The 25,964-nt window shown below is 39.1% G+C and overlaps 1 protein-coding gene across 1 annotated transcript in view; it reads left to right on the top strand.

The window, feature by feature from the left end:
• Positions 1-15,232: 15,232 nt before the first annotated feature.
• Positions 15,233-25,964, top strand: part of DTHD1 (death domain containing 1) — a 71,327-nt gene continuing 60,595 nt past the window's right edge. The window contains exons 1-3 of the mRNA XM_053577834.1: positions 15,233-15,503; positions 17,828-18,443; positions 22,965-23,295. Coding sequence (XP_053433809.1) covers positions 15,233-15,503; positions 17,828-18,443; positions 22,965-23,295 — 1,218 coding nt within the window. The remainder of the gene's footprint in view (positions 15,504-17,827; positions 18,444-22,964; positions 23,296-25,964) is intronic.

Here is a 25,964-nt window from a genome sequence, read left to right as displayed (position 1 = left end):
GAAAGAATTTGGTATTAAGTTCTCTACGAAATATCAGATAATCTTTACATGCTGTTCATTTATCAGTAGCACTAAGATAAACTCTGAACAAAAATGTATCATAGGGCCAGGTTACATAGCATTAAAAATGTGTTTATTTTACATAGTTAATCTTTACATAGTTAGCTGGGTAGCCGCTCCTTGTAAGCTAAACTATACAAACAGGATCTAAAATGTACACTTTAACATCAACTGCCTGAGAAATGGGACTTTTTTTCTCAATACCAAAGACTAAGCCCATACACAGTAAAGGCACATCATAGATGCTTAGTAAGTATTTGTCACGTGAATGAACATTTTAAAATGTTATCTGGGTACTTGTATCCCCTACTGCCTAAAGAAATAGTTCTAAAAAGTAAAAACACAGAGCATGTCCTTAGTAAACATATGTCAAATAAATGAATATGCTTTATGTTATCTTATTTAATTTAGCATCTAAAATCAAAGTTACTAGCATTCACCAAAATAGATGGATTTAATTTTGGAATACACAGAATACACATTAAAGCATGCATGTCAACTGTATATGTATAGTTAGGTGCCATTGATCTCAATTATATTTCTGCTTTATCATGCAGCTGTTTGAGATGGTTGCTTTTGTTATTTTCAAATATATTCACATAGAACTCTATTGTGAAAAATCCCTAGGTCTGAGCTTATGAAGTGCCATACACTTGACTTTTCTTGGCACTGAAGCACTCCAAAGGGTATTTCCAATGCATAACAACGCTTTTCGGAAGGCTAGTAAGAGATCTAAACTTTGAATCTCAAGACTTGGCTGAAAGCAGCTAGAAGTAGTTATCTGACAATACATATTTCCACTGATTTTCCATTTTTGTATTCCAAAAAGTCATTTGAGAGTAAACAGGGAAAAAGTCACATTAGCCATTAACATGGAGCAGGAATGAGCCGTAACGTCATATCACTCTACAGAGGGCGGTAAAGTGAAACTCTATCTCTACTACAAAAAAAAAAAAGAAACCCCAGGAACCCCTGCAGAGGGGGCAGCTTTGAGTAAAACTGTTTCTTTTGTACTTTACACAATGTAAGTCATAAAAAAAAAATGCTTTTACATGGTCATTCACACTCACACCCACAGTGTCTCTGAGTTAAATAAATTAAGTCCACAAGCTTGAGAAATTAAACGAGTGAGCAGAACAATATCATCGTTAATAATAAATTGGTATACCTCATGTCTATATAATCAAGAAGACTTACTCCCCTCCCTCCCCTCCCCTCCTCTCTTCTTCTCCCTTCCCTTCTAATTTCCCTCCCTCCCTTCATTCCTTCCTACCTTCTTATTTATTTATTTACTCATTCATTCATTCATTTTTAAGCTCCATATGCACCTGATTCACAGTTCTTGTTTCCATGGAAATGGGACATACTTGGTCCGACTGGATGATGAAGGGAAGAAGCTGCTGTGGCAGCAGCGTCCCAGCGATGGCTTCTGGGGGACGTTCTCCTGACACCTCCACTTCTGTGGTTCTGTTGTTCTTTCCCCACGTGGGGAACTTGAAACAGGTTTGAAGTTAGATTTGATGACGTCTCAAGATATTTGACCTCTACTCCTCCACTTGCCCGTCTGTACTATTTGCTATTTTTCTTTCCTTTGCTTTTCTTATCAAATCCATATTACACATTCTTTTAAAACCCTATGTAACACACAGCTCTTTTGCTTTTTTGAATGCAAATTGTTCATTTTCTTTGACCTTTTGCAATTTTGGTCCCTCTAAATAAATTTTCAAGATCCATAGGAAGAAAAACTAATTATTTGAAACCATATATAAGATAAGAACAATTCTTAGCTCATGATAAACCCACAATATACATTGACAGGTGGAGAAAAGAAGCAGCTTCAAGGCTCCTGTTCTTAGGAATTTGGAGTTACTCAGGCCTGTTGTCCGCATTTGCAGCCAGCAGTGATCTGCGGATGAACTCATTTTCCCTGGAGTGCATTATCGCTGATGAGCTTGTCTTGCTATTTGTTCGCGTCATGGCTCACAGGTGGTGTTGATTCATGTCCCCAAGTGGGTTTTGATAGTTATTATAGTCCAGATCTCCCAGCAACACTGCAGGTTGCTCAGCCTCACGGTTGCAACCCAACAGTTAACAATGTATGGAGGCTGAAGCCAAACACCACCACAGTGTCCTGTGGAATTCACTCACCTGATTCTATTTTGCTACTTTGTGTATCATACAAAAGGCCATTGCCATAGCTGCTGGATTACATAATGGCTCAAAATATCTGCTCTCTTTTGACAAGGACAGTAATTCCAACTCCCATTGAAAATCCTCAAAACACTCCCATGTCCTCATTAATAGTCATCCCATGGATTACCTCTTTTTCTCAAAAAGCACACTGAAAATATTGTCTTGTTATCTCCTTTTGTTTTTAATTCCTGGCATGTTCCCTGCTATCTTTGAATTTCTCCATTTTCTGGGTTCTTAGGAATGTCAAGATTGTTCTCCAGGTATTAGGTTCAGATCTCATTGCTGAAATAAGAGCGAGTGAAGTACAAGAAAATATTTGTGGGTCTGATTTGCTTTTAAGTCTAGAATTTCTTAATGAGAATATTTTGAACATATCAAAAATGTGCATCTTAAAATTTTGCATGTTATACCACAAGGTAATATTTGTGGGCTTCTCATGCCTCCAATTATCAAATTATTAATTATCCATTCTTTAGAAATTGCTCCTCTTCACTGTTCGAAGCTGTCATTAAAATTGTGAAGATTTAACAAATGCAATTGCAGTTTTTTGAAATCCCAAAACAGAGGCATAAATTCTTCCATGGATGGAGACATTACTTCTCTTGACCATTTGAAATAAGAGAAGACCCCCAGTACTGGACATTCTGGCTAGTATCCCTAGTAACCACCGTCCCTTTTAGGACTTAAATGAGGCACTGAGGAATTAATGTCACCAACACACAAGGAAGCCACTTCTCCTACAGCGGCTCCGCTTTACTGTACCGTCCTGGACAAGCAAATGAATTAGTATGGCACCATTACTGAAGTACAACTGAATCATTAATTCCTAAGCACCTAGTTTATTTTAGGCTTTCAAAAAGTTCAAACCAATTTAAGATCAAGAAGAGATTATAACTACATTTGTGGCTCAGAGGGTTAAGACAGGGGAGGTGGGGGCAACAAATCATACTGTACTATTTAAAATAGAATTTCCTTACTCCCGCACCCATCTGGACACAATGACAGTATCCACTATCAGAGATTTGCATTTAAAAAGATCAATATTCTTAGGAAATAACAATACAAAAATTAATGAAAAGTGTTTTCCATTTCCAGTGCAGAGCTGATTTTGAGACCTGGTTTTCAAATGGCTCTCAGACCTGTCGCAGGTAGCAGCTGAGAATTAAAAACGACCCTCATCCTGTGTTGTTAGATAATACCACAGAGACTATCTCTAACCTCTCAGCTTTAACTCTTGTCTACTGGCTAGACCTATTTAAATTGCCTAACCTGTTTAATGAGCTCCAAAAATAAACGTATATTATAGAGAAAGCTAAAGCACACCCACCATGTACAGAGAAATGACACAGAAAAGGCATTGCTTTAATATGTAACCTAAATAACCCAAATCAGATTTAATTCCATGTGGGAATCTGGGATTACATCGGCGCTGTTATCTGGGTCTACCCATAACTGTGACAGCATTTTTAAATGGTAACACAATCTTAGAGCCCTCGCATCCTCACAAAAACGGAGTCCTTCACCAGAAGAGAAATTAATTCATACTTGCTCTCATTTCTTTATCACAAGAAGCTAAAGCAAACATTTTAAATCAAATGCGGTTTCCTTGGAATTTTGTAGCTAATTTTGAATTATGAAATGAGCCAGTAAGTAATTGTGTATTTCTTCCAGGGCTGAAAACAACGGGGAAAAAAATGCTCTTGTGCACACCTAACAGACAGGCTGTAAGGTTCTTACAAAAGTGTCCATGAGAAGCTTCAATTTTGCAATTACAGCTGCATTCTTAAAAAAATTCAAATAATGCTGGTGAGGAAACTTGTAAACCTGCCATGACTGTAACGCAAACGGGTTTGTCCTGGTGATTTTTGGCGGATGATACTCGGCAGCCAGCAGGAGATAAAGTATAATGTGGAAGGTGTGCTGAACGGGAGAGGTGGGTGGGGAGCAGGGCTGGAAGGGAGATGCCAAGGATAATTTCATAATAAAAACACCTGCCTGCGGTCAGCACGGCTGCTCTTCCTGCTTGTGGTCAGCATGACTGTTCTTCTCGCCCACTGGCACTCATTGAGGTTCTAGAAGGGCCCTGAACCTGGTGATAAGAAGGATAAGAAAGAGAAAGTGAGGCACATAGAAAGATTGGCAGCATTTGCTTTTCTGATGTTGGACGTGGGTAATGTCTGTAGTGGATATAAATAAGGAAAGTCAGGAGTTAAGAACATACAGTCAAGTGTGTCAAGATAAAAACAGTCTAAATGGGAGAAAGTTATAGATTTAAAGAACTTAAGACTTTACGTTCATGGATTTTATTTCTGAGAAACAAAGACACCCAAAATTTTGGTGTGTACAGGGTCATCCTCCTAGTATAACAGGCATTACAGGGGGCTAAGGTGGTCTTACTGAATTAAATTTAATTGCAGAGTTCAAATCTTTCTTTTCCTTCTTTTTTTTTGAGACAGTCTCACTTTGTCGCCCTTGCTAGAGTGTCATGGCATCACAGCTCACAGCAACCTCAAACTCTTGGCTCAAGTGATTCTCTTGTCTCAGCCTCCCAAGTAGCTGGGACTACACATTCCCTCCACAACACTTGGCTATATTTTGATGTTTTTTTCAGAGATGAGGTCTTACTCTTGCTCAGGCTGGTCTCAAACTTGTGAGCTCAGGCAATCCACCCCTCTCAGCCTCCCAGAGTGCTAGGATTACAGGTGTGAGTCACCGCACCTGGCTGAGTTCAAATATTTCTACAAAACAACAAATTGGGTATCTTTGTTATCCTTTCCTCACTTCAAAATAGTGTTTCCATGATGTTGAAAGTGTATTTCACACCAAAAAATCTGATTCTTGCAAATTTATTTTTGCAATATGAGAATGAGGGATAAAATTCCTGCTGACAATTCAACTTCCAAAGGGATAGTGTCTGCTATTTCTATGAATGAGCTCTCTAAGAGATGTCACAGAGTGTATGTAGAAGGGACTTTTTGTGGAAGTTAGATCTAGAAGAGCACAGTCGTATTCCATTGGTGGATGTTGTTGTGATTTCCCAGAGGTAAAGGAGAGGCTCTGGAAGTGAATTTAGAGGAATGTGTTAGTGCCAAAACGTAATAGACCTTTTCATTTTCTGCTTTTTAAAAAATACTCATTACTTCACTCATGTATTTCCTCTTTGTCTTTGCCAGAACTGGTCCTCAAATTTCTAATCACAGCCTGGTGGACGTGGAGCAGGGAAGATGGCCTAGAAGCATATTCGGAATATAGGATCCCATGGAGCTTCTGCAGCAATGCGTCTGGCACACCCTCATCTGAAAATCTGGCAGAACATTTTGGCACAAATGAAAACTGTCTAGTTTTCAGTTCACATGTGAGGTTATTTCATTGGTTTTATGTCATAGGCCCACGACTGTGTAAAGAGTCATGATCTTTACAAAGACAACAATGACTCAACAGAGAAGTGTTTTGAAGCTCTGATCCAAAGCACTGACGTTAATTTCAGGGGCCATCAATGGTATTAAAAAGGAACTTTTGTTGCTTCTGTCCCTGCTAAATTCCCCTGCAGAAGAGAAGCTGTTTTGAGTTCCCAGAACAAGTGATCCCATCCCAGGCAGGGCAAGGGACTTGAAGAGAAACTTCTCTGAAGAAGACAGGCGCATGGCCTACAGACATATGAAAAAGTGCTCAACATCTTTAATCATCAGAGAAATGCAAATCAAAACTACCTTGAGATACCATCTAACCCCAGTAAGATTAGCCCAAATCACAAAGTCCCAAAACCAGAGATGTTGGCGTGGATGTGGACAAAAGGGAACACTTCTACACTGCTGGTGGGAATGCAAATTAATACATTCCTTTTGGAAAGATGATTGGAGAACACTTAGAGATCTAAAAATAGACCTGCCATTCAATCCTATAATTCCTCTACTAGGTATATACCTAGAAGACCAACAATCACATTAAACAAAGATATTTGTACCAGAATATTTATTGCAGCCCAATTCATAATTGCTAAGTCATGGAAGAAGCCCAAGTGCCTATCGATCCACGAATGGATTAATAAATTGTGGTATATGTACACCATGAAATATTATGCAGCCTTAAAGAAAGATGGAGACTTTGCCTCTTTCATGTTTACATGGATGGAGCTGGAACATATTCTTCTAGTAAAGTATCTCAAGAATGGAAGAAAAAGTATCCAATGTACTCAGCCCTACTATGAAACTAATTTACGGCTTTCATATGAAAGCTATAACCAGTTATAACCTAAGAATAGGGGGAAGGGGGAGAAGGAGGGGAGGGATGGGGGAGGATGGGTGGATGAGGGTGATCGGTGGGATTACACCTGTGGTACATCTTACAGGGGTACATGTGAAACTTAGTAAATGTAGAATATAAATATCTTAACATAATAACTAAGAAAATGCCAGAAAGGCTATGTTAACCAGTGTAATGAAAATGTGTCTAACTGTTTGTAAAACCAGTGTATGGTGCCCCGTGATTGCATTAATGTTCACAGCTATGATTTAATAATAAAAAAAGGAACTTTTGCTAACCAAATAATTACATACTCACAATTACCATAGAGTTCCAGTACAGTTCCTGACACCAAAACAAACCATTTCCTTAACAGAGTGAATGCCGAACTTGCCAGTAAGAACTTTTAATTCTAAACTTCTATATGTGACAAAACATTTCAAAATCAGTAACTACGTTCTGGGATTCTGGGATCTGTTTAAACATAAATGAATGAAAACATCTCTGCAAATATGCCTATTATAACTTTCAAAATCCCAGCAACTTATTTTGAATAAATTCCTTTATTTCTATTCCTCATCAATGTATAAAAATGAGGAAAGTGAAAGATAAGTTTCAAACTTACAATAAACTGCTCTATCATGATTTTTCTTGCTATATATGTTTTTTTCAAAATGAGTTTTTCAATTGTTTTAAATTGTCTGATAATCAATAATAGGAATTTAATTGTCTTTGTAGACCTTATTTGAAGCCCAATTTTTAAAACCTTTGCCAAAAAAAAAAAAAAAAGGCTTTTAAAAGACAATTGGAAATTTGACCCTGACCAAATATTTGATGATATTAAGGAATTTTTTTTTCTATTTTAGGAATGAAAATGGTATGGTGATTATCTTTTTAAAAACATGTAGACCCTTTATTACATTCTATCATTGTTTTAATTATCAAACACTTGTTGACTTTCTGATCTAGAGCTATGCAATACAGGGGAAGTATTGATGTAGGGTCAGTACCAGGTGGTGGCTATTCACCTCCGTTTCAAGTTCATGCCAAGCCCATTTGATTGCTTTGAATTTGAGTCCATTCTTGAACACCTGCCATTGAATTCCAAGCATTTTCAAATTACTCTTTATAAAGCCAATAAAGTAAGTCTGTCTTAGCTGTTCTGAAATCATCCACTTGATGTGATATGTTATGACAACTTCAATACCATCACCAAAGGATTTGTAGTGAATGCAACATTTGGCCTATTTCATTTTTAATATGTGAACTTTGTGTATATCAAAATAATATGTATATACATAGGTTTTTAAAAAAATCATAGAGTATGACAATGACTTTGAAGAAGAGCAATTGATCCTTGTTCCTTGCCTTCTTTCCACCCCAAATGCCCAGGCATCTGTCAGTGACCTTCAAATACCCATCGACCCATGAATGGATTAACAAATTGTGGTATATGTATACCATGGAATACTACGCTGCCATAAAAAAGATGGAGACTTCACACCTTTTATGTTTACCTGGATGGAACATATTCTTCTTAGTAAAGTATGTCAAGAATGGAAAAAAAAGGATCCAATGTACTCAATACTACTATGAAATCAATACAAAATCACTGACACATTCACATAACTATAGTCCAGAAAGAAGGAGGGAAGAGGAGGGAGCAGAGAGGGAAAGGGGGAGACCAGGAGGAGAGAGAGTATTTGGTGGGACCTCACCTAATGTGCATAATGTAATGGTACATTCCAAAACTATTATAATAACATAGAGGATGAATGTCTCACCAAAAAAAAAAAGTTCGATCAGTTTCTAAGCCAAAGGTTGCAGTGTAAAACTTAAACACTAAGAAGCATGAACCTCCTGGTAAAAGGGTCCACTGTGGTAATGTACAGTTTTTCTCAAATAGGGGAGGTGCCGTCCCCTAAGTGGACCCCTGAAAGTGGGTCAGAGCATTTGTAGTTGTCATAGTGCTGGGGTGGGGTGGGGCAGGTGTCCCTGGACTTAGAGCCCCAGATTTGAAACGTTTGTAATGCTCATGATGGTCCTACCCCATGAAAGAATTGTCCCATTCCAAATGCCAACAGTGCCCCTGAGAAATGCTGGTGGAGGGAACATAGGGCTGAATCACAGGAGCAGGTCCAGTCCTGTGCTGGCTCTTACCAGCCTCATTTTCTCATTTATAAAATGGGTGGAAACACACATCTGTTGTGAGGACTGGGTCTGCAGCATCTTATCAGATTGTTTTTGTGATATTTACCGCAGCCCTGGAGATGGGATAGGGAAGAAAGTGGCCGGGGGTTACCAACAGCTAACTCCATTCGCCGGCTCGGGGGTTAGCTCATGGATGGGTGTATGATTATCGTTCAGGCCAAAGACAATCAGGCCCTGGATTTGTTTTAAAACCTGTGGGAGAAGAGAACCTCTATTTTCAGGTCAAATTGCGGCTTGGAAACTACGAATGAGTCTGAAGCTGTGAGTGTTCACAGTGACAGAGCCTGAGAGTGTAAGGCAAAGTCAAGACATTAAAGACGTAACAGATGTACATCATTCAAGCCCCTGGACACAGTTAAACTTGGGCTTTAGAGCTACCCCTGCGCATATTAGTTATGTGAGAAATAAATTTCCTTTGTTAGTAAAATAAATAAATAAAAGAAAAATTACTTATGGCCGAGCTATATAGTGTACTATGAATATATCTCCTTTCCTTTAAAATTTAGTTTTATTCTGTTTTTTTTTTTTTTTTTTTTTTTTTTCTTGGAGACAGAGTCTCATAGCTCTCAGCAACCTCAAACTCTTGGGCTTAAGCAATTCTCTTGCCTCAGCCTCCTGAGTAACTAGGACACAGGCACCTGCCCCAGCGCCTGGCTATTTTTTTTTTTTTTTTTTTTTTTGTAGTTGTCATTGTTGCTTAGCTGGCTCAGGCTGGGTTTGAACCTACCAGCCCCCTTGTATGTGGCCGGCATCCTACCCACTGAGTACGGGCACCAAGCCGTTTTATCCTGCTTAAATAATTGTCTTTTATTTCCATTGTTTGGTTATCAATTATTACTTCCCACAATTCTCTAATAGAATCGTGTTACCTCCCTCAAAATGGTTAAAACATCAGACAGTCTTTCCGTTCTATTTTTACTGCTTGCAGATGAACAGGCAGGTGCTGCACCGGGGAGATGCTGCTGTTGTCTGGAATGGGAGCTTCCTAGGCCCACAGAGTTGCTTCCACCATGGACCATCATTTGGGACATTTAAGCTAGCTCTCTCCTTTGCTGGGTTTCCTATTTCCTGAGTCAGATGTCTTCTTTTTTCTTGTGTTACTCTGTTGTTTGGGGTAGAGTATGTCCTTGAGCAGTTTCCCAACAAAGGGTACACAGAAAATAGATGCTTCGATATTTGTATACCTGACAATGCACTTTCTCTCCCTCTGCACTTGAATGATACTTTGGTGGGAACAGAATTCTGAACTGGAAAGAGGCTTCCTTCCAAATATTGAAATCACAACTCTATTATTTTCTAGGTCTTAGCCTGGCTGTCAAGAAATTCAATGCGTTCTGATTTAAAGGTGACTTTTCCTTCTTTTTTTCTTCTCTTCAGAGGCTATTGAGATGTTTGTTCTTGGAGTTTTGAATTTTCATGATCACATGACCACATCCATTTTTTGCATGTATTGTTTTGGGCCTTTTCTGTCCAGAACATCATGTTCTTTAATTCTGAAAAACATTCTTATGTTATTTCTTTGATAGTTCTTTCTGTTTTCTCTTCTCAGAATTCCTTCTACTTGAACCACCTGGACTTAACATTTGCTTTTTTCTTAGCCTCCTTTCTATGTCTCTCTTATTATCTATATCTTTGTCCTTTTATTTGATTTTCTCCACGGCTGTCTCCTGCCCATGTAACAATTTAAAAAGTTTCTGGTGTCATATTTTAATTTCTATGTGTTCTTTCTTATCTGAATGTTCCTTTTTTAAAGAAATTCTTTTCTTGTTTTGTTGGTGCCTTGTTTTCTCTTATCCCAGGCTCTGGGAATGTTAATTATAGATTTATTTGATTTTTTTCCCCTTGCCCGTGTTTTCTTTGTGTCTTTCCAAGTTCTTTATTCATATTTGTTTGCTTTAGACTCTAGCTTTACACGGGAGACTTTTCAAATGCCAAACCTCTTTGACTGTTATTCCATGCTTAAAAGTGAGGCATTAGACACATTGTTTGGAAGCTTCATATGACTAGGTGCTCCATTGTTGTGTGATCTGGTAGGGGGCAGGACAGGCTTGTGGGGACTGGCTGAGGGAAGGGACCCTGAAAGTCCCACTATCAGTAAGTTTTTCTCTTGGAGTGCTTAGCTACTCCACAGAGGAATCTTCCAATCTTCCACCTAGGAGGTTATGCCTCCAGCTTATTTTCTTGAATTGAGCAGAAGAATAGAGCTGTAGCTCATGATTTAAAATTGCAGAATTTCACTTAATACTGGTGGTCAGCATGGTCCCACCTTCCAGTTATCTAATTAACCCAGGTCCCCAGGATTGCGGTCACAGTTTCTTCATGGAGAAAATCTCTAGCTTTTGATGGATGGGAAGGAGACGGTTACCTCCCTGAGTATTTGAGACAAAAGAGAGGGCTCTAGGAAGCTACCCGCTGCCCGAACAAGAGTTTCAACAAAAAAAGTCTATGGACAGCCCCAAGTTCACTTTCACTTTGAGAAAGTAATGTCCCTGATTCCTGGGGCCTTCTGTGAGTCTATGGCAAGAAGGGCCTATTTTAAACTATAGAGCAGTACTGATGATTCAACTCTCTTCGCCTGTTTAGGTCCCTTAGCCTTTTTGTATCTGCTTTCAATCTTCACCTCTTCTATCTCTAATCCCATCACCCCTTCTCTTTGGCCTTTGGGGCTAATATGTTGTTTTACCCTTTCCAGGCGCATCTGAGGAGGAAGCAGAGATGGGACACATATCTCATCTACCTGTTTAACTCTCAGACCAATGTGGGGAGGGGGAAGGGACGGTTTGGCTCTTCTCATCCCTGACTTTACCATTGGTTTGCAACTTTTAACCAGAAGTATTAGCTTTGACTTTTACCACTTGCTCTTTACAAACATTTTTAAATTGACAAGCACACTGATAATTCGGGTACTTCATTTGCATTGTTCAGTATAATAAGTTTCTGAGAAAAACGAAAACAAAAGTAAATAAAAGAACCTCTCCTTTTCCCTGCCACTCATCGTCCAATTGTATGAGGTTGTCTTAAATAGATAAAATATGAACAGATAGTCAATAAGAGTTTTTAAATGGAACAAAATTATTCTGGGCTGTCTGCATCAAAATCTCTGATGGAGTCAACTGCAGAAATGTAAAGAAAATAACCATCAGATAATAGAACTGATAACATTGACTCATAGTGCCTCAAGCATATCACTGTTTTGCTTACATAGGACCTACCCATCACTACCCATCAAAAATTCTATGGAAAAAATGGCTCTTTCTCCCATTTAGCATCCACAAATCATCCAGTCTATTGCAGCTTTATTTATTCTGGGTAGCAAACAAGTGCTACCCTACTTATGACTTGAGTTTTATCTCTAACCCACTCTGATACTTTTAACATTGGGAAGAACTAGTGTCTTTTTGACCACATAATGGTAAGAATTCAAGACTCTACACTAATGTCAGTGGAAGTGCAGAATTCTCAGTGAGAAAGTAAAAGAAGTTATAATAACTAGAATCAACAATGAAAATGATGATCAAATATTAACACCATCTAGATGAATTTTTGCAGTTAACTTCTGTGGGTGTCTTGACTGCAAATGTCAGTCTCTCTGTGGTTAGTGACATAAATTAATTGGAAACCAGATGAAGGAACTTGCAGATACTTGTTTTAACAAGTAAATGCAGCTTGGCCTGTGGTAGGTCTCACTTTGCAAATATTACATGTTCTTAAGAAGCCAGACAGAGAACAAGTTTAGACTTGAGAGTAACAAATGTGTAAGGAAGCCAAGAAGAATGTTTTGTGGGTTTTATCCTCCTCCCTGAGAAAGAATTTTCCTACATATCTAGAAAGAAATCAGCGTAGATTGGTCCTGCCCGCCAACATCATTTTTTTCAGTTTTATTCAATATTAAAATATGCATGGTGTAAATTCTCCCATGATGTCTTCTACTTCCAGAGATTCATTCAACTACTCAGCAAATCCAAACTTAATCAACTTATCTACTCATCAAATCTAATGGTCCTCTTAAATTCTTTAAGAGATTCACCCTCTATGTAATCACTTAAACGAAAAATCTTAGTCATATTCCACTACCAAGCACAGCTTTGGTACCAGTGGCCAATAAATATTTCTCAAATAAATGAAAGGATAGATTTTCTATGCTTTGTATTTCTCTGCCTCTATTTGGTGGTTTACTAAGTTCTATCCACTCTACTTCAAAGCTCTCCTTAACAAAAAAAAAAAAAATTCCTTTTACTTGCTTGTATTGTTGCTACCGTAATAGAGATGTGCAAATTTTCTAACTCTTCCCCCTTTGCTATGTAAACCATCTGCAACATAGATTTCACTATAAGGCAACTTGATCTAAAAATTTTAATTTCTCTCTTCATCTATATGCAAAAATTCTAACTTTTCTTCCTGCCACTCCACAAGTAGTAATCCGTTCATCTACTGCTTCTCATGACTTATTAACTGAACTTCCCTTTAAAGCCATCCTTCATTTTTGTCCTAATTTGATGCCTCCATGCCTGTGATATGTTATTTCCCATGCTGGAATGTTTCCCTCTATTCTCCGCTTAGGTCCTGTTCATTCTTTAGCTCCTGATCCAAACATCTCCAAAGCCTCTAATTGGAATTAATTTTTGATTCCTCAAAGCTTTCATGATTCTTTCTCTTCATACTTCTGTCTAGCTCTCAACATGGTCTAAGTGTATTTTAATAATCTGTTCATGTATCCGTCTCTGTGAAGTCCTAAAACTCTTTCCCCCAACATTCTGATGGTGCACAGTAAATGCTATAGAAAGTTTCTGAAATTCGCATTGAACTAAAGCCAGACCTACATACTGAGAAATATATTTCAGGAATTAGATTTAACTCTCAATACTAAAGATTTTCTAAGTCTTTCTAGTCTTTCTACTGACTTAGAAAGTCTTTAGTATTGAGAAGAGGCTGAAAAATATGAAAACAATGTGATCCAGGAGGTGACGTGGCCCTATATTTAAAAAAAATCCCCTTTTCAGTGAACAGAAATTTACTGAAAACTAAGATTTTTTTTTAGCTGGGCATTGTGGGTGGTGCCTATAGTCCCAGCTACTCGGGAGGCTGAGGCAAGAGAATCACCTAAGCCCAAGGGCTGGAGGTTGCTGTGAGCTGTGATGCCAGAGCACTCTACAGAGGGTAACAAAGTGAGACAGAGTCTCACTAAAAAATAAATAATAATAATATGACTTTTAGGAGAGAAGGAAACCCCCACCCCAGTGCACAGCCACCAGTCTTCATGCTGCGCCTTCCCTTCTTCTTCAGATTCTTCGGAGCGGACCCGCCGCTTGGGCATCTGTAGGCTGATGGTGCTCACTCTTCATTCCTTAGCTCCCTGGGCTTGCTCCTCTGCTCTGGTCTTCCAGGTGCCCTGAGTGTAGCTCTAAGAACCTCGGGGCTTAAGATGAGATAATGCCTTGTGGGTGGGAAGGGGTAAGGAGCTGCCTTGGAAAAATTTTATTTCATTCCAGTACCTCTGAGGAAATATGAGCCTCCCTGGAATGTACTCACTGTCCTTCTCTTTTGGTTGTGTGTTTTCCTTTCTTAATGGAGGGAGATTGGAGAGGAGCGAGCAGCCTGTCGCTGCTCCACACCCCCCCTATGGCTGTATTGCCATAGTCCCTTCTAGGCTGGGAGACTATGAGGGAGCTTGCTGTATGAGAATTTTAACCACACAGGGTAAAGGGTGCTTGGTAGTTCAAAGAACGCTGTGCTTCAGGTTTGCTTTCTCTTAGTGAAGGTGCATTTTATTTAATTAGAGGGAAATTATCAGAAAGTTAAGCAGCCAAGTCCATACCTCAGTCTCTCCGCAGATTTACCACATAAGAAGGTAGTAATTACACTTACTAACCAGGGCTAATAGGCTCTGGTCCAACAGAGGGATCTTTTTTCTTTTCACTTTTTATAAAAACAATTATAAATCTATGTGCTAATTAGAGTGAATTATAAAGACCCCACTGATGACCATACACAACTTCAACAATTACTAGTGTTTGCAGACAATCATATGTCATCTAAATCCCACCCCTACACTCCTAGATTACACAACAGCAAATCAGACATCACATAATTTCATTCATAAGCATTTTTAAGTTTTCTTATTAGCAAAATTATTCAAACACTTTACCTTTGATTAATAAACTTGCTATCCTACCTGGAATTCATACTTCATTGCCTCAAAACTTGAAAACTATTTCAGGCTGCCATCGTGTATTGAATTTGTAGACCTTACATGGAGAGTTGGATTGTATAAGCTTGCTCTGACCCTGTGACTAATCTATTCTGTACACAATAGCACTTGGGGAAGGAACGCCCCTCCTCTTTGGTCACCTAGTAACTTTTCACTAGTCAACAAGCTGAATAAACTATTACATTGTGGGAAAGAGCTTGGCTAGCCGATTTGGACCATCTCCTAGATTTTAGAAGAAATAACCATTGCCAAGTTTTAATTTGCTAATCTTTAGGCTTTGCTGGCAAGAAAAGACATATATCACTCCTGGAGCAGAACATGGACCCAGAAGACATGGGCTCAGGTAAACTGGGCCAAATATTAAAACAGATCTGGAGACAAAACCAGATGCTAAAGCAGGCGCTCCTGGGGGATGACCTCTGTGAGGGGGTTGGTAGGCCCACTTGGATGGCCACAGTGGCCTTCTTGGCTCAGGAGCTCAGCAGGGCCCTTCACCAACTGTTGGAGCACACCACGGGTGTCCTGCGCTCCACCTGCCAGCGACTGTATGAACTGCTTGACAAGGAGGATCAAGGCATCTGGGAACAAGGCAAGTGTTTTTGAGTTCATTCTTTCCCTGACAGACAGGGGCTATGAATGCACAAACAAAGCTAAGCTAGTCTCTGTCCGTAAGACACTAACAATATAATAAGGGAAATAAGACCAAGGCACAAAATGCGGGAAATATTAAGGCCTGTCCCAGTAGAGACGTACAAGTGAAATGCTTTTCATCTTCAGAATGAGACAAAATCCCATTTTTAGGTTGGGGAATAGAGAATTTTGGCTAGAACAAATGTAGCATTTTAAATGAAACGTAAAGAATGAATTGGACTTACGCAGCAGAAAGTTGGGAATCTTGAGGTATTATTAACAGGATCCAAGATTTAGAGATAGGAAATTATAGGGTGAGTTTGACACAGAGCATGTAGCTGCTCTACAATAGAATGCAAAACTCTATCTCGAGTTGTTTAAACTTGAACTTTATTAGTTGTAAAATCTCTGGGAAAACTGGAGTGGGATGGGAGAGGGAACTGGATCCCCCCCACACACACTTTGGGTTATAGTTCTTGGGAATAGGCCTAGTTACCGATGCTATAAAGTACAGTCAGGCAAAAAGAACATGGTATCTGATGAATATGATCTTAGGCAACAGTGACTCCAGATAAGAATATAGGTGGCATCATGAAAGTCTGCTCTAAATAACATAGTAATATAATGTCAAGGCAAGTGGGAAGAATGTAGGGTAGATAACATTAGGAAATTTAGTCTGGACTCTAGAGGGCAAATGATACGCACTGGGAAAATCTGCCCTAAGGCAGCATGACCCCAAGGCCACCAGCCAGAGATTATAACCAGGTCTCCAGAGAACTGGGCATGGTCCTAGGCAACAGAGCAAAATACTTATCTATTCATGGGGTGGCACCTGTGGCAGTGGGTAGGGTGCTGGCCCCATGTGCCGATGGTGGCAGGTTCAAACCCAGCCCCAGCCAAACTGCAATAAAAAATGGCCGGGCATTGTGGCGGGCAACTGTAGTCCCAGCTGCTTGGGAGGCTGAGGCAAGAGAATTGCCTAAGCCCCGGAGTTGGAGGTTGCTGTGAGCTGTGACACCACGGCACTCTACCTAGGGTGATAAAGTGAGCTCTGTCTCAAAAAAAAAAAAAAAGGAAAAAAATACATATCTATTCAGAGAAAACAAGGACTCAATTGCCAGAACAGAGGTTAAAACAAGACAGAGCCTCAGGTATAAGAGAAAAAAAGTTGTCAGAACTGGAGCCCAAAGACTAGAGAAGCATGAATCCTATGTACTCAATTTTGATATGAACAATTAATGACAATTAAGGTCATGGGGGGGGAAGGAAAAGCAGAGAGAGGGAAGGAGGGTGAGGGGCGGGGCCTTGGGGGCAAGACATGATTGCAAGAGGGACTTTACCTAACAAATGCAATCAGTGTAACCTGGCTTATTGTACCCTCAATGAATCCCCAACAATAAAAATAAAAAAGACAAGCTTGGGCTAATGAAAAGATGATGTGGTGATGATTCTAAAAACACCACGCTGTGGGGCCCTAACTCATGTACACCTTACTTTAGAATTGAATTGTAAAGATTAGAGAGGTGCTAAGCCTGCAAGATGTCATCAGATGACCCCAGCCGTGAGGAGAAGAGGGATGAACCAACAGGAACACGGTGAGACATAGCCATCGAGTGAAAGATTGTCCCAGCTCAGATGCTGGTGACACTTTACCCCAGAGGCTTGACTTCGCTTAGATGTCCCTCAGTAGCCACTGCCGGCTCCACAGAGAATTGGCATGATCAAAGCTATTCTTTAAAAGACTAGTTTGAAAATTTCCGATGATCACAAGCTTAGCTGAATCCAGTTCTCATCACAGCCAACCACCCTCCCCAAATAGATCACCTGCACCAGCAGAAATAATGTAGCTGCGGTGTCTTGGGTATTCAGCTAATTTTAGCCCTAGCATTTTTAAAGGGTAATTGATAATCTTTAGTACATCCAGAGGTAAGGGAAGAATTCTCAAAATAATACCGAATGAAAAGTGACTTAGAGAGATGTTAACTTCTGTTCTTATTGGGGAACGGGCCATAATATCTGTCCTTAAATATTCCAAGCATTTTCATGAGCAAGAGGCATTAGATTTACTCCTTGCTACGATGCTAAAAGTAGCTTGTTTCCAATTCCTAGAAGTTTGAAAAGAGTGACACTTACACAAATGATTTCTCCTTCAGGAGTTTGGCTCACATGCTCAGCAAGGGCCTTTACAAATTTCTAAAATTATCAAGATTATCTTGACATAATGCATTAGACATCACTGCAGAAACATAATTTGGTATTTCTTCTTTGTGTGTGTGTGTGTAGAAACCATTACTTTTATAGACTGCCTCATGAAAATAAATGAACATTTGGGGAACACTGCTACACTTCTGAAGAAAGAAGAAGAGGAGATATGTAATTTATGCGGCTTGCATGATGAGAGTTCTCTACAGCAGACAATGTCCACCATTCAAGACACCAAAGCAACAAACATTACTGCAAGCAGGGAACTAAATGTCATAGAAACAGCTACTGTTTCTGCCACAAATGGTGAGCAAAGTCATCAGATGCACCAGATCCTGTTAGGAAAAAATACAACACATGTGAGTTCAGAATTGGTGGAGAAAGGAAACCAGGCGCCAGTGAGTGGAAATCTAACGGGGCAAGAAGAGCCACAGCACAAAATGTTCCCAGATAACGCAGAAAACAAAGGTGATCAACAAATCAAACACGGGACTGCTGAGAGCGTAAGTGGTACCAAGGAAGAGATTCATGACATAATCCGGAGCACACAGGCAGAAATTGAAAAGACCACAGAAAGCCCGAGGGAAGAGATGACCACATCCCCAGTCACATGCGACGTCTCCAATACACACGTGAATAGTTGTCTTCCCAATGACTCAGAGAATATAAAGCAAAAGGATAACATAATGGAAAAGGAGTAAGTAAATGACCATGAGACGTGTTTATTTATGCCTCCTAATAGGTACGTGTCTGTCCCTGGCACTTGTCTCAGCTCATTCGGGCTGCTGGTACAAAACACCATGAACTGGGCGGCTTTTAAACGTTTCTCACTCACGGTGGTGGAGGCCTTGGAAGTAACACTTTGGAAGATTTGTCTGGTGAGAGCTTCCTTGCTATATTCTTACATGGTGGAAGGAGCGAATGAGCTCCCTTGAGCCTATTTTATAAAGGTATTAATCCCCTCAGGACCTAATCACCTCCCCAAATTTCCCTTCTAACCCCATCATCAGTATGGGGGTTGGGATTTCAGTAGATGAAGTTTGAGTGGACAGCAAGTTTCAGATTATAGCACTATATATATAATATTTATATGTGAATACAATTTTATTTTTCTATTTCATACCTCCATAAGGTATTATAAATCATTAATTCCGTTTAAATTACTCCTAAAAAAATTTATACAGCTGCTGTTACTAATAGCATTTGTTTCTTATACCTTTAGGAAACAAACATACTAAATATATTTTTAAAGGAGGAAAGAATTCAATAGATGAAGAAATAGTGAAAAATGAACTATTGTCTGAAACACGGACAATTTTCTAAACCACAACATTTTAAATTACAATAAGAAAAACTAGTAGGGTGCAGAGTGCTAAAAAAATAGGAGAGAGTGCGGCATCTGTGGCTCAAAGGAGTAGGGTGCTGGCCCCATATGCCAGAGGTGGCGGGTTCAAACCGAGCCCCAGCCAAAAACTGCAAAAAAAAAATAGAGAATTTTTTTTTTTTGTAGAGACTGAGTCTCACTTTATGGCCCTCGGTAGAGTGCCGTGGCATCACACAGCTCACAGCAACCTCCAACTCCCAGGCCTAAGCAATTCTCTTGCCTCAGCCTCCCGAGCAGCTGGGACTACAGGCGCCCGCCACAACGCCCGGCTATAGAGAATTTTTTAACCTGAGATTTATTTCATCTGTGTCCCCAAGAAAATCATCATGTGCATTGAGCTTGTGTCTGTAAAACCCTTGGGGCCTCATGGATAAGCTTCAGGAAGTACTAAAATGGAACGCAGATATTCATACCTTTTTTATTTCCCTGGAGATGGTCCAGAGCTGCTATCAGACTCTCAAAGTGCTCATGATTTTCAAAAACTGAGAGACTGATCAATTTTGTAAATGATCTCCCGTATACAAGGGGTTAATTCCATATGTGTCCAAATTAAATAAAAATATTCACAGACCATATTTTCCCAGGAAAACATCACATCCTTAGAAAGCAATGGGTAATAATGAAAAAAAAAAAAAACATTTATTTTGAGAGTCAGATTCACATTTTATTTTCTGTTTTTTTTTTTTTTTTTTTTTTTTTTTGTAGAGACAGAGTGTCACTGTACCGCCCTCGGGTAGAATGCCGTGGCATCCCACAGCTCACAGCAACCTCTAACGCTTGGGCTTACGCGATTCTCCTGCCTCAGCCTCCCGAGCAGCTGGGACTACAGGCGCCCGCCACAACGCCTGGCTATTTTTTGGTTGCAGTTTGGCCGGGGCTGGGTTTGAACCCGCCACCCTCGGCATATGGGGCCAGCGCCCTACTCACTGAGCCACAGGCGCCGCCCCTTTATTTTCTGTTTTATTGCCTAGTGGTTTTGTGACCCTGGGCAACTTGCTTCCTTTCTCAGCCTCATTTTCTTGTTTGCAGAATAAAATGTACTTCCTGAGATTATTTGGTGAAGTCAAATGGAACATGATATAAAGGGGCTAGCACGGAGACACTTAGCTGACGTTCACGCTTGGGTATTTGTTAGTGTGTTAGTTTATTCTAGCCCCAACAGTCCTCACTTTCTCCACCTCCCACTCACTACTGTACTTTAGTTACCCGCTTCTCAGCCACGAGGTGGTGATGCTCTTTCTGATGTACCATGTCATTTCCAGAACAATGATCTTACACAAGTCATTTTGCTCACATCGCCCTAGTTATCTCATCTCTAAAAAGAAGATGTTGGCTGTTGTGTTCCTGGAGGCCAGATAATCGAATGAATTCTATGAGTGAGTATATTCAGTACGAGAAAGGCCTCCATAATTTGTAAGAATTACTGCTCCTGCAAAACAGCTACCAGCCAATGTGTGGTTACCCATTTCACTTGAGAAAAACATTGACATTTCATATTCTCACATTCGAACATGACTCAAAGCATCAGGTAATGAGTCATTGACTCGACTACTCCCTCTAACACCTCCTTGAGGTGTTTCCTGGTCGGTGACTTCCTCTTTGTGGCATCCAAACCAATTCTGCTTGGCTGGTATTTTTAAGGAGATGACTACCCTTGGCAGTCCCCCAGCCTTGGAAGCCATCACACCACATAAAGATGTGTATGATAAAAAAACTTGCCCAGAATCGATTGTCATCCCCTGGGATCGCTTTCTGTAGGAAGCCCAACTCTTCTCCTGTAGCGGTCCTCATGTAAGTATGAAGGGCAAACAAGACTAGAAAAAATGGATGCGATTACAATCATGTGCTACTTACCAAGGGAGGTTATGTTCCGAGGAAGGCACGGTTAGGTGATTTTGGCATTATGCAAACATAGAACACACTCATACAAACCTAGACGGTCTAGACCACTGTAAGCGGCAGGACAGAGTCTTTTGCTCCTGGGCTACAGATCTATACAGCATTTTACTTTACTGAATATTGTAGGCAATTGTAACACAATGGCATTTGCATATCCGCACATATCTAAACAAAGAAAAGTTACAGTAAGAGTATGCCCTTATAATCTTACAGGACCACCGTTGTGTATGCGGTCTACCATTGACGAAGAAGTCCTATGTTGTACATGACTATACTTTAGTGGCTGGCGAGATCTAATTCATTAGGACCAGAAGGAAAGGAGCCATTTACAGGTCTTTTCACCCGACTTCATGTGCCCCTTGGGAAACTTACCTTATGGAAGAAGAGTGTAATGAGAGGAGAGTTATTCCTAAATTATATAACACTGGGTCACCACATCTTCTGTTAAACAATGCTCCGTATTTTCTGAATTACCATTATCACAATCCCCAGAGAATACTTAAGCAGACTAAAGTGCTGGGTAATTTTCTATTCCTTCCAACTTTATGAGTTCAGAATTACAAACATAAATAAATGACCTATTCTGCAGTTTCGACATTGTTTTTTTAGATTTCCATGTTAACATGCCCTTTAAAATTCTACCAACCAGTAACTTAAAAATATCTGAAATCTGAAATTGGATAGTTCTAGAGTTAGGCGGGAATGATGTGGCACATGTTGACCCTCTGAGTTCTCATCGACATTTTCTACATTTCAGTCATTTCCCTGGTATAAAAGAGAAGTAGCAAGAAGAGGAGAAACTCAAGTTGCCGATTTTAAAGGAGACAGTCAACATTTATTGAGCACCTATCTTATGCCAACCCTTTATCGTGAGAAGTTTAAATGGTTTTTGTCATTGGCTTGTCACACTTTTATGAATTAGGTATTAGTTTTAATTTGTAATGGATAAAGTAACCAGTACTTTCAAATGATTTGAGGTAGTATGATATTATCTATATTTGAGAGTTTAGCCTTTCATATTAAAGACAGACAGAGACAATTTTACTAGTTTTAAAAATTGCCATTTGTGGGATCTTTAAAATCAAGTTAAAATTTTCAGGTCTCAATGTTCTTATTTATAAAATGGGGCTGACAGAAGTGCCCACCTTATACAATAATCGTGAAGATTAAATAAAGTAACATATTGCCTAATGCCTACTCCATAGAAGGCACTAAAATATTAGCTATTTTAATAATTATCATTCATGTGTAAAGCCAAATTGTAAGTGACTGATCTCAAATTTGAATTCAGATTTATAAGAGTCTAAAATCATCTGAAAAAATGATTTTTTTTATAAAAGGGTAAAATGAATAGTACAAAAAATATTTTTGATGGATTCTTTGAGGATTGTAAATAATCTGATCCTAAATAAATTCTCTATCCTTTCATACATTTCTTCGTTTTTCTAAAATTACGTAATCATCATCATCATTTAATCCACTTTGTTTAGACAATTCTAATATCTCATATGTGATTACTTTCTCTCCTCTCAATTGAGGAAATTATTCGGGTATTTGGTACTAGGTTTATCAAAAAGCTTCATCAATCTCAGATACTTACTGTGGAGTGAGTAAAACTGAGGAATGAATCACTTGAACAATAATAGTAATAATAACAGTTATTATAGTTAACATATAATACTTCTAGGTGCTAGATATAGGCCTGATCACTTCATTTAATTCACACAGCTTTCCAATGAGATCAATATTGTTTTATCACCATTTTACAGTCCAGGAAACTGAAGCAAAAAAAAGAAAACGTTGCCCAAGGTCATAGAGCAAGTGGGAGAACTGGGATTCACATTCAAACTCTTGCGCTAGACTTTGTGCCCCTCTGCATTTAGATATAAGACACATAAATAATTATAAAAAAGACATTCTTTTTTTCCCCTGCAGGTACCTTGATGTGTTGAGTGATGGTACTGCCCCCCAAGTCTCTTGTTACATTACAGCACCACCACATGTTCTACAGCAACTCAAATGCCGGATAATTAATAACATGAGTTCTTTAATCGTGAGTGATTATGAACAGTTGGTCAGCAACGTCATCACTATTGAATGTTCAGAGCGGGAAAACAAAATTCCATTTCCAATACGCATTGCAATTCCTTTTACTGCACATTATAGGGGAAATTACAGAGACATCATGGTGAAAGTGTGTGACGGTCACCTTCAGTCAAGTTACCTAAACCCCAATTCACTGGAAGGGGTGACAGGAAGTTCTAAGGTTGGTAGACACTTGGCTCCTCTTTTGAACATTACTCAGACTAATAGACTACAGTGCAGATATAGCTGCTCCATAGGTAACAAATGACAGGGTTGATAGATTTGTGCCAGTGCTTTCACACGTTGCTGCCATCCACAAAGATCAAAGGGCAGAAATCATTGGGCAAATTTAGGAAGGTAGAAATTGGGCCTAGGACCTGGAAAATGTTTATTCACCTGAAAAACAAAACCAGCGTCACAGCTTAATTACCTTTATGCTATAGACTCGCTTTAGACTAACGTTTCCGATGTGACAGGTGCCTGTCTAAATTTAAGAATGTTTGAATCCTCAGATGATAGCAGCTTATTTTTTATTAAAAATTGTGTATGCATATGCTTTGAGATCAAAATTAGGTAAAGAAATGACATTTAGTCTGTACCTAGAAGACGCTGTCTGTGGCAATTAGGATGTGGGTTGCAGAAGAAGATTGCTTAGGTTTGGAATCTGGCCGAAATCCTACACTTTCTTGCTGTGTGAACTTGGATAAATTATGTAACCTTGATGTGACTCAATTTCTTCATCTGCAAAATGACCACAATAATGTCTAGTTGATAGGATTATAAGGATTAAAGAGATAATACATTCAAGAAGATAAAAGGACGCCTAAAAACACGAATTAATTGTTAATAGATTATCATTTTATGGTAGACTATATTGTAATAACTCTGAGGTCCTCCATGATCACAGATTCTCATGGTGTAATGTTCTAAAGCGAGAATATATACAATTATTAAAATTGGAATAGAATTGATGGGTACCAATATTGAAGGTTCTTCCATGAGCCATTGAACTTATTTGTAAACAATTAAAATATTTGTCTTTTTAAGCTCTATGTATAAGTGGTCCTTATTTGATGAAGAGGTCAGGGAATAAATGTAAAAAAGACTTGTATGCATAAGAAATTCTTTATAAAATTCTCTTTTCTGAGTTTCAAATAATGCTGTATAGATGAAGATGAAAGTTAAGCCCATTCTAATTACTCACTCCAATTAATGTAACTAATATATTTTATATTTAGCATGTAAAAAGAAAACAGCATTTCAGGACGACCTCCTCCCCCTCTGATGCCTTGTGCAGAAGAGAATGTGAAGGCCTCGGCAACATGTGAGGAACTGGCCCCACAGACCTTTCTTTAAGGAAATTCCTTGCTGGTGTCCCCAAATCAAGGACATGCAAATTGTAGCTTTCAGTCTGCAGGCTATGTGTAGCTCCTAAAACCCAATGTCTGTCACAATTTCACACTCATAATGAATTAGAAGTTTATCTTTACAGGCCCAGAACCAGAGACAAGTCACAATCAGCCATTCTTACCCCAGCCCAGGGACATCTGTATAATTTATGCTCCTTTCACTCTTTTTCCGCTTCTAATATTGGCTTTCTTCTTATGTAAACTTTAGATTTTTCTGAGTCTTGTAAGAATGTAACCCTTTACTCTCCCCTCTCTTTTTTCTTTTTTGGGTGCTTTCAAATGCTGAAACTTCCAAATTCCCCGTAAGAAAAATACCCACAAATTTGTCTGTGGTTTGTATTTTCCCCAGGCAAGTCCTCAACTCTGGCTTAACCTCTATTGATTGAGATTTTTGCTTTCCTCACTTATTTGGGTTGACAAGTCTCAGACACTTATAATAGTCTGGACAGCCTTGCCTTTGAGTAGAGCTTTTTAATCTTAACCAACCTGTGTGATTGTCACAATAAAAGCACAAACTGCTCATAGAATACATACTTTTCACAAAATGGGTATGAAAGATGTTTAGTTATAGATAATCAAGGCAAAAGAAAAAAAGAATAATTTTCCATTATAAAAAGTAAAAGCATACATTCTTCTCTTTATAGTACTGGCAGTTATCCCTAATTTTTCACTCAAGAAAATGTAAACTCCGGATTCGTTCCAAATTGTTATAGAGATCAAATGACATTTAAAAATTCCAATTTGTAAAAAATTCTTTTGGTTTCTTAGTATCAGCCAAATGTGGTCTAAACGCACGGCAACTACTAGTGGTTTCTAGAAGATTTTTCACCATTTTCCCTCTGGGCAATTGAGAACATTTACCATGACCTGTATTTTCCCAAGATATTGTGAAATCTCTCCCTTAGTCAGCTTTCAAATGAGAGTTTTCCATCGTGATTGATGCTGAAATGTTTGTGTGTCTGTATGCGGGATTATCCACTCAAGCCAGGGTGGAGCCAGGGGCTGCTGTTTGCAAAAGCATGAACAGACCAAATTACTTCTAAGTCTGGCTCCTCAATTTAAGTTTGGGTGATTATATGAGTAGATCATCTTTTGTTGTCATTTATGTACTCAGTTCCCTTTTGTGCAGTAAACAAACTTAAATGTGTGCCTGCTTGTATGAATTACAAATTCGAATGTCACTATATAGACAAGAACCACAAATGCGTCTGTCTGCAGGAATCTAGACCCATGGCCTGGAAGAAAAGAAATAGATAAAATGACTTTATTTGGGGAGCCTAAGAGAAGAAAGAATTTGCTGACAGCATAGTTGCTATCGTGCTTGAGTAAACTATCCAAATAATGAAATTCTAGTCCTTAGAATTTCCTAAAACAGCGGTGAATCTTTCTGGATAAAGGTCAACACACAAAATCTATTCTAGCTCAAGTAGGCTAGGAATCC

The sequence above is a fragment of the Nycticebus coucang genome, chromosome 23 (genome assembly GCF_027406575.1).
Source record: "Nycticebus coucang isolate mNycCou1 chromosome 23, mNycCou1.pri, whole genome shotgun sequence".
Lineage (NCBI taxonomy): Eukaryota > Metazoa > Chordata > Mammalia > Primates > Lorisidae > Nycticebus > Nycticebus coucang.
Note: the sequence above shows the minus strand (reverse complement) of the source record. Positions and strands in the feature narration are given on the sequence as shown.